Below are 10,154 nucleotides of genomic sequence, written 5' to 3'. Positions count from 1 at the left end.
CTTCGGGGTCAATTCGAAACACACAAATACACTAGCATGCCGTTCTGTATTTGTTACATATGCCCTCTTATCTGTTTGTTCAGAAGACAAGTCACTGCGCAGCGATACATATTTTCACGCCTCTCGATGCTAAAGCATTCAGGTTATTTTCACATTCCGGGCGTGGGCGGATCACGCAGTTGACCTAGATGATACATTCTTCCGCATTACGTCATGAATCAAGTCCCACTTTCACAATTTACCACAGGCAAAATAATGATACCATTCAAATGAACTTCATTCATGCAAACATGTATGAAGGAACGAACAAGCTGTTCAACTTTAAAGTCGATTTGACAAGCAATAAAAATTTCATAGAATCCCCAAATTCAGGGGTTCAATACGGAATCTGGGGCTACAATGCGGAATTTAATCACGTCATCCTTATTGCAAACCTGTATTGGTATTCTTAGTTTACATGGATATATGATACGTTGAGGTATCGGTTGTATCCGCTGTGTGTGTTGTATCTGAAACTGGTGTAACTGTTGTTGTGGTTGCTGTAACTGTTGTGATTGCTGTAACTGTTGTTGTGATTGCTGCAACTCTTGCTTGATTGTTGTAACTGTTGTTGTGATTGCTGTGTCTGTTATTGTGATTGCTGTCACCGTTATTTGAATGCTGTAACTGTTGTTGTGATTGCTGTAACTGTTGTTTGATTGCTGTAACTGTTGTGATTGTTATGATTGCTGTAACTTGTTGTGGTTGTTGTAACTGTTGTTTGATTGCTGTAACTGTTGTTGTGATTGCTGTAACTGTTATTGTGATTGCTATAAGTGTTGTGATTGCTGTAACTGTTCTGATTGCTGTCACTGTTGCTGTGGTTGCTGTAACTGTTGTTGTGATTGCTGTCACTGTTGTTGTGACTGTTGTATCTGTTGTTGTGATTGTTGTAACTGTTGTGTGATTGCTGTAACTGTTGTTGTGATTGCTATAACTGTTGTTTGATTGCTGTAAGTGTTGTGATTGCTGTAACTGTTGTTGTGATTGCTGTAACTGCTGTTTGATTGCTGTAACAGTTGTGATTGCTGTAACTGTTGTTTGATTGTTGTAACTGTTGTTGTGATCCCTGTATCTGTTATTGTGATTGCTGTAACTTGTTGTGGTTGCTGTAACTGTTGTGTTATTGTTGTAACTGTTGTTGTGATTGCTGTAACTGTTGTTGTGATTGTTGTGATTGCTGTAACTGTTGTTGTGATTGCTGTATCTGTTATTGTGATTGCTGTAACTGTTGTGATTGCTGTCACTGTTGTGATTGTTGCAACTGTTGGTTGATTGTTGTAACTGTTGTTTGATTGTTGTAACTGCTGTTGTCATTGTTGTGATTGCTGTAACTTGTTGTGGTTGCTGTAACTGTTGTTTGATTGCTGTATCCGTTATTGTGATTGCTGTATCTGTTATTGTGATTGCTGTAACTGTTGTGATTGTTGTGACTGTTGTAACTTGTGATTGTTGCAACTGTTGTTTGATTGCTGTAACTGTTGTTTGATTGCTGTAACTGTTGTGATTGCTGTAACTGTTGTAATTGTTGTAAATGTTGTTATTGTTGCTACTGTTGTTTTACCTATTGTAACAACCGGTCCTCCAGAGCATCCTTGTAGTCCGATTGTTGTAACTGTGATTGTAACTGTTATGACACCAGGTCCTCCTCAGCATCCTGCTAGTATGGGCAGTGTCTGGAATCCTCACCTACACTAACGTGTTCCCCGCAGACCCCTCCAGTCCCAGGTACAGCGCCCGTGCTGATGCCAAGTCCAAGTTGATACAGCGCACGCCTTGGTTTTACCTGCCTCATCCAGGTGTGACACAAACTCCTCAATATTTGTTTAATAATTCTACCTACATCACGGAACCTGTAAATGATAACGGCCGGACCAGACAATCTAGAATATTGTGAGGACCAATCACATGGGTAACCGCAAAATATTGTCCTCAAGTTGTACGAATTTCACAGCCGATCCATTGGCTCTCGTTTCGACCTGTGTCTGTAAGTGAGATCGACCCTAGCATGCAGTCATCGGGAACTGGTCAGCATTGGAGCTGTTTCTTAAATGACCACATACCGGCTATATTTAAAGTGCCTTTACGTGTGCTTGTGGGTGAGTGGGTGAGTGAGTTAGTTTTACGCGCACTCAGCAATATTCCACCTAGAGTGGCGTTCTGTCAATAACTGACTCTGAACCAGACCATTCAATGCTCAAAAGTGTGGACATCGATCTACGCAACTGTGTCGGCCATGTCAGAGAGCCTGACCACCCGATCCCGTTAGTCGGCTCGTATGGGAAGCATGGGTTACTGAAGATCAGTTCTCACCCGGATCTTCACTGGTATGTTACGATTTTGTATGCCCTTGACAAGAAAACTTTGAAAATGTGTTAAAATTATTATTTCACTAGTCCTGTGGCAATTTAACAGTTCCAAGACCTTTGCATCAAACTCAAGTGTTCATCTTTGCTTACAAAAATAATGCGCTCAATTTCAGGCCAGTTTGGGGTGCCATCGTTCAACATAGGACTGTTTGTGGGATTTATAGCATCGTTCCTTGCTTCCATTATCGAATCTGTCGGCGATTACTTTGCTGCTGCCAAAGCCTGTGAAGTCTCTACTCCCCCGAAACACGCTGTCAACAGGGGGATTTTAACAGAAGGACTAGGAGGACTACTTTCTGGAGCCGTTGGCTTAGGCCTATCTACGACGTCGTACACGCCGAACATTGCGGCTATGACGATGACTAAAGTATGTTTGCTTATTATACAGATTGGGGCGTGGGGTACCCTAGTTGTTAAAGCGTTCTCTTATCACGACAAAGATCCGGGTTCAGTCTGTGAACCCCTATATCTTATTGTTCCAAATTTTCCGAGTTCACGTTAGGCTACGAGGGGAGGCATTTTATTGGGCTATAAATTATTGTGATGACACAATGCCATTTAGAAAGTGGTCAAATGTAACGTATGTCATATTTAGGATTACACTTCCTTAGTAAAGAACAAATTCTAGTATTTTTATGGTTGAGTCCCATTCGGGATTCGAACTCTCATCAGGGTCATGCACCTAATCGCCGGCACGCAAAGTCAGCCGTCTAGCCCGCCCAGCCACTGCGACTTCCACGGTGAATCTGATTTTGTACTTTACTAATAAAAGTGTAATCCCAAATATGACATATGCTATAAATTATTATACAGTGACGTCATGGCATTTGATTGGTTATTCAAACAGCACTTTTTATATTGCCAGTACGTCTCGTCTACTGACGGAATACTGTGTCTTGATTGGTTCATAATACAATGAGAGGGGATTGCATATGTTAATACGATGTGACATGACGCCTGTGAAGTTGTCAAATATATCATAACACACTGATACATATTTTATCCATGAATTGAGTTCAATATGCTTTCGTTTTTATAGCTTATGACATAAATAATCGGAGGCACTATCGGAGTAAATGTACTACATGTAAATCTAAATGTCGAGTATCTTCTCGCTGCTTCAATCCATTGCTTGCTGCTTCAATCCATTTCTCGCTGCTTCAATCCACTTCCCGCTGTTTCAGTTCGATTTTCGCTGCAGCAATCCATTTCTCGCAGTTTTTGGTCGATGCTTCAATTCGTATTTCTCAACCCGTCAATCCACTGCTCGCTGCTTCAATCCATTTCTCATTGCTTCAAGCATATTCTTGCTACCGCATGTATCCTTTTCAAACAGGTAATTTCAATTAATTTCTCGTGACTTCAAGTTTCTTTAATACCAAACCTCGAAATTTCAATTTTTTGAAAGATACCTGAAGCAACGAGAAAGTAATCGAAGTGACGAGAAAATACTCACAGGCACCTACAAAAATAGTCAATGCTACAAAAGTTGCAGCATTAGACTTTCATAAAAAAAACTAGCTCTGTTGGGTTATAACATGTGTCTAATGCAGACTGCCCATCGCTACATCATGTACTGTGCCGGGTGTGTGATGATGCTGCTGTCTCTGATTGGGAAGGTGGGTGCTGCACTGGCCACAATGCCGGATCCAGTCCTGGCAGGGGCGATCGTGGTGACGTGTGGCATGATGGTCACGCTGGGACTGTCCACGTTGCAGTATGTCAATATGAACTCCTCCAGGAACCTCATCATCATTGGGTTGGCTCTGTTTATTGGTGTGTTCCTGCCAGAGTGGTTAGAAACCTACCCGGAAGACTTCCGTACAGGTATGCCCTTGGCAGTGTGTCTCTAGCCCTAGTGGTCTGTTATTGCTCCGTAGAGGTGTGTCTCTGGTAGTGTGTCTCCACTTCCGTACAGATGTGTCTCTGGCCCTAGTTATCTGTCATGTCACCATGCAGGTGTGCCTCTGGTTGTGTGTCTCTACTTCCGTACATATGTGTCTCTAGCCCTAGTAATCTCTCATGGCTCCGTGCAGGTGTGTCTCTGGTAGTGCTTCTCAATTTCCGTACAGATGTGTCTCTAGCCCTATTGGTCTGTGATGGCTCCGTACAGGTGGGTCTCTGGTAGTGTGTCTCCATTTCCGTACAGATTTATCTCTGACCCTAGTGATCTATCATGGCTCCGTCCAGGTGTGTCTCTGGTACTGTGTCTCTCCTTCCGTACAGATGTGTCTCTAGCCCTGATGGTCTGTCATGGCTCCGTGTGTCTCCAGTTCTTTCGTTCTGATTTCCTGTGAGGGTTTAATGCGTGTCGTCAGTGACAACTAACGGGATCGTGTGGTCAAGCTATCTGACTTGGGAGACACATGTCATCCTATGACTTGTTATGTTTTGTGTCTCCATAAGGGTTAAACGTATCAATCTGAACTACAGCTAAACGCGACGATACACTGGCCCCATGGGGCGCGGTGGGCGAGCTGGCTAAAGCGCCAGGCCAGTGATCCAGCGAGATTGACGTGAATGGATCGAGCCCACCTGTGACCAGGTGTAAAAGCCGTGGAGTCAACGTTGTGTGCAGACTCTTTCAGTGTTGTCACAACCCGTACACAACCCTGTGCACTTAAGAGAACCCACGGGTCCATTGGTATATGACCAGGTGGTGGCCACATGAACACGTGCATACACCCAGTTAAACAACGTACCGTAAACTTGGACATAGTGCTGTAAATATGTGTCCAGTCCACCCAGCTGTCAATTGGGTACCTCGTCAGGACGAGAGAGTCACAATAAACTCGGTGCGCCTATTGGCAGCAAGAGTTGTATACTCCTCGGAGAGTTGAGATTGAATTACGATGTGCTGTTGAGACTGACATCCAGTGATAGAGGGGAAAATACCAGCGCCTTGAGCATGCACTAGTGCGTGGATATGTGCGCTATATAAATATCCTGTATCTATCTAACTCGTAGTAATGTTTATTTAAATAATGTCCTTTTGTTTCAGGAGTGAAGGACCTAGATAAAATTCTGACTCTTATTCTTGGAACTCCTATGCTCCTTGGTGCTACCATTGCCATATTGTTGGATAACACCACTAAAGGTAAACATTATCATAAAACATGGATTGTCTTTGGTGGATAACACAATGAACATTGTTACATAATCTGGGTCCATGCAACTAGCAAAGGTACTGTAAGTCCCTATGGTCCCTAGTACGGTGATCTACTTTCTGTTGTTGGCGATCTATAGTCTGTTTTTATATTGTGTTGTCCCATCTAGCTGAAATTTGTTATATTTAATTACCAGTTTTACATGTATATCTGTGATATTCTAGTTACTTTACTGTCCGTTGTCGACAGATTTTTAACATATGCATACATTCCATTTAAATGTTATATGTTCTCTTTACGATATGGCTGAGATACTGCCGATGTGACGTTACATAATAACTCACTCACTCACTTAACTTTGCTGGATAACACAATAAAACGTAAATATTGTCAGATAACCACGTTGTCAGATAACCTGGATTGTTTTGGTGGATAACACAATTAAAGGTAAACACTGTCAGATACCCTGAATTGTCTTTGGTGGATAACACAATTAAACGTAAATACTGTCACATACTCTGGATTGTCTTTGCTGTAAAACACCACAAAAAAGACAACCCAGCAACCGAATTAACACAAAAGGGTATCACAGAGGTAAATAGAGTCTATTTCTTTTTTAATCACAATTGAACTTATTCAGGACATTTCCTATCAAAGTGGTAGCACACTCTACGGCACACTATTCTTAGATTGATACTCATGCTGTTGCTTACTGGATTGTCTGGGCCGGACTCAATTATTTATGGATCATCGCTATATTGCTGAAATATATCTGTGTACGGCGTAAACCTAAATCCTGTCACTTACTTATAGTGTATATAGAATGGTGCCAAGATCAGGACGACTTAAGTAACGGTATCCACAATAGTGAGTGAGTGAGTTTAGTTTTACGCTTCGCTCAACAATATTCCAGCTATATGGCTGCCGTCTGTAAATAATCGAGTCTTGACTAGACAATTCAGTGATAAACAACATGGGCATCGATCTGCAGAATTGGGAACCGATGACATGTGTCAACCAAGTCAGTGAGCCTGATCGCCCGATCCCGTTAGTCGCCTCTTACGACAAGCATAGTCGCCTTTTATGGCAAGCATGGTTTGCCGAAGGTCTATTTTACCCCGGGACCTTCACGGGTCTATCCACAATGGATGTCAGAGAGTTATACTTGTTTCTCGATCCCAGTCATCTTTAACAATTTTACACGATATTCTCTTGACATAAGGAGCGATGGAGACGCCTATAGGTTAAAGTGTTCCCTCGTTGTGCCTTAGACCGGGTTCGATTCCCCACATGGGCACAATATGTGAAGTCCATTACTGGTGTCCCCCGCCGTAATATCACTGCGAATCCTCCATGTTATCTGTGTGAGTTTTGTTTGATCGAGATGTTGACATGACATCTTGTTTCAAAATTCCGTCATTTTCAGGATCAAGGGAAGATCGGGGGATTGACGCCTGGCAAAATCACGTTGATGCTGGCGTCACAAGCACCATGACATCACAAACGTCGATGGACACGTCATCAGGCAATACCTACGGGTGGTTCTGGCTAGGTCGACTGTATCAGTACATACCCTGCTGTTCAAATCTCCCCTTCATGCCTCCACGGACAGGGACAGACGGCACCCCCACCCTCTCACAGTCGGGTGGGACAGGGGACAATCCACTTCTGAAAGACTCTTCAGCATAGCTCCTCTTCCGGGGCAAACCGTTTTATATTCTCGGGTGGAGCGAGGTTTATTTTAAAATAACATCTGCATCTACCCTCCACCAATTTGTGTCATGGGTCAATATCTTGGATTTATAACCAAGAGCAGGTAACCCTGCGTTTCTTTTGGTGTTCAGTGTTTACTTGGCCCAAACATTAGGTTTTAAATGGATGATTAGTCCTCGGCTTCTAACAAATATTGCACAATTATATTCGCACAATGCAGGATATTTTGTTCCATTTATAAAGGCCAGACCTATACGTATGTTTGGCAGACTTACAGTGAAAAGCTGTCCTTCCTCAATCTATGAATATTCAATCCCGTAACCGTCAGATCGTCTTCGTTCAATTTGATTTTTTCTTTCGTATTGTTTTGTTTGTATTGCATGACTTCTTTCATTTTTAAACCTTTGTGCATTGTTTGCTATTTTCATACTTCTTGTTATAGCGTTCGCTCGTCAAGCTGAAGATCTGGGTTCGATTCCCCACAATATAGGAAGCCCATTTCTGGTATCCCCACCGCGACATTGCTGGAATATTGCTAAAGCAGTATGAAACTCACTCATTCACTCTAAGCCAACGAGATTCAGTACCAATAATGACTTTTGAAACCATTTTAAAAACGCGTCGGGTTACAAAATACGAACACGTTTTAGTGATAAGTCGTGTGACCAATAACCTAACGCCTAACTAACAGGGTGGGTTACCCGAGGTAATTATAGTCAGACTGTTAACACTATGATCATCCCCCTCCAAGGGTGAGGGGAGAGCGCTCTAAGAGACATAACTCTGTGTGGTTTGCTTGATATAATGCTCGGTTGGAAAAGGGTGCGAAACTTGATTTAATTCAACATTGCCTTAATTCATCCGAACGTATATGGTAGCTTCCTTGCGGGCTGATAGTGTTACTGACAGAAATGCATTATTCACTTTTAGAACTGTGTGATGTAGTACCTTTAAGGCTAAAATTCATCAAAGTAAACTCTTTTGGCTGACCCCGACCCGTGAAAGAACCTAAAAAGTATTTATTTTTCAAACGAAATGAATTCACGGGGCTCGCCTTGGGTGACTGAAACACAAAATATAAATGGAATACTTTGGGGAAAATGTATGTTTGTAGGGGCGTGGAAGTGGATTAACTACATAGGGGTGAACGGCTTTTATTAGGCGTCTAGTTGAGTAAATTGTTTACGTTGTCACAACATTGTGGCCTGACATTTTGATAAGTAATTAAAGTACTGTCGCCAGAAGGTAACAGTTTTTTGATGGTGCTAACGTATTTTACGTTGTCTCCAACGTTCTATTTTACGATAATGGCTGATTAGTTTAAAGCAGACATTCGCTCCAATTTGGTCTACTCCCAATTGTAAGACTCCCTGTTGCGAAACTCCATGTTGTGAGACTCCCTGTTGTGAGACCCCCTTTTGTGAGACTCCCTGTCGTGAGGCAGTGGAGTGGATAAATACCATAGAAAACACACCTTACTCCCCTGTCTGATAGAATGAATTAACCTTAGCTAAGCAGGTATTAGCTGTGTCACTGAACCTTGACCACAGAACAGATATTTTATTCTAAAAATCACGTATAGCGACGCAATGAACATATTGACATATATCAAAAATTGAACAAGGTCCAGTTTTGATACGTGATATAACTTTTGTGTTAAGTGTTGAATAATGACATTCCATTAGATAAACCATTTTTACAATATTAGGGTGTTTACAGAAATTTCAATATTGGAAAAGAAATTGATATCTAGGGGCATTTAGTGCTGGACAGTACAATATGGAGTACATCACAGGCAGCTGATGTATATCTGTTACATATACATGTCCTGTTTCAATGACCAACCTGTGGTTTTAAGTTCTAAGTGTAGCTAGCCAGAGTCTATAGTAACAAGTATGTAACTGTAGCAAATGTGGTTCTGAAAACGCGAATGCTTATACATTATATAGTATTAATAACTTTTAACTGCTTAAACTGATCAATGATATTGAATTGTACATTATTTTTAAGCCAAGCAACGCCAGGTACAGACTGGGCAAGAGGAATATAATACAATCCAGCATCCTGTAGGAAACAATAAGCTTGACACTTAATAGCAATGGAAAATTAAATTCAGCATTGAAGAATATATATCGTACCATCACTTCGTAACATTTGATTGCAACAGGTTTTTAACTATAACATATATAAGTGTATCTATAAACCTTTGACTGCCCTTTTCGATCACCATTAGAATTAGGACAGACCATCAGCAAGTACCGATGTCGACCTGCTCGCTCCGTATCTTTGATATCTAGTCCATTGTAATTTCTGTATCTAACGATATTCTTTATTGAAAACAATAAATGCTCTTACAAATGTCTACTGCGTTAATGAACTCCCAGTTGAGAACTACGCCTCCTGTGAGTACGCTTCTACAACAGGGCTGTTCCCACTTCACTGAAGGGGTGTGGAAGTGTGCAGTGAACGATTAATTAATGCGTCTCACCAATGGGAGAACACCTGCAATTTTATTCGTCAATTTGCATGTTGTTTTAGTCTGAAGCTGTAGCTGAATAGGACCCGTGAAGGTCCTGGGGTAGTATAGGCCTTCAGCAACCCATGCTTGCCATAGAGGGCGACTATGCTTGTCGTATGAGGAGACTAACGGGATCGGGTGGTCAGGCTCGCTGACTTGGTTGACAAATGTCCTCGCTTCCCAATTGCGCAGATCGATGCTCATGTTGTTGGTCACTGAATTGTCTGGCCCAGACTCGATTATTTACAAACCGCCGCCATATAGCTGGAATATTGCTGAGTGCGGCGTAAAACTAAACTAACTCACTCACTCATTGTAGCTGAATAGGGAAGAAAGAATCTCAAGGTGAAATGTTTCAAAGTTGTGATAAGCTCAAAGCGAAAGGTTCCCTGAACGTCATGATCAGTT

The 10,154-nt window shown here is 41.9% G+C and overlaps 1 protein-coding gene across 1 annotated transcript in view; it reads left to right on the top strand.

Moving 5' to 3' along the window:
- The window catches only part of LOC137259775 (solute carrier family 23 member 1-like), a 14,916-nt gene extending 5,946 nt beyond the window's left edge, over window positions 1-8,970 (top strand). Inside the window, exons 7-11 of the mRNA XM_067797389.1 lie at window positions 1,682-1,838; window positions 2,522-2,775; window positions 3,962-4,235; window positions 5,410-5,505; window positions 6,942-8,970. Of these exons, the coding sequence (XP_067653490.1) occupies window positions 1,682-1,838; window positions 2,522-2,775; window positions 3,962-4,235; window positions 5,410-5,505; window positions 6,942-7,204 (1,044 nt within the window). The 3' untranslated portion in view covers window positions 7,205-8,970. The remainder of the gene's footprint in view (window positions 1-1,681; window positions 1,839-2,521; window positions 2,776-3,961; window positions 4,236-5,409; window positions 5,506-6,941) is intronic.
- Window positions 8,971-10,154: the final 1,184 nt, after the last annotated feature.

This window comes from Haliotis asinina, chromosome 13 (genome assembly GCF_037392515.1).
Source record: "Haliotis asinina isolate JCU_RB_2024 chromosome 13, JCU_Hal_asi_v2, whole genome shotgun sequence".
Taxonomy (NCBI): Eukaryota; Metazoa; Mollusca; class Gastropoda; order Lepetellida; family Haliotidae; genus Haliotis; species Haliotis asinina.
This window is presented reverse-complemented; position numbering and strand designations above follow the sequence as displayed.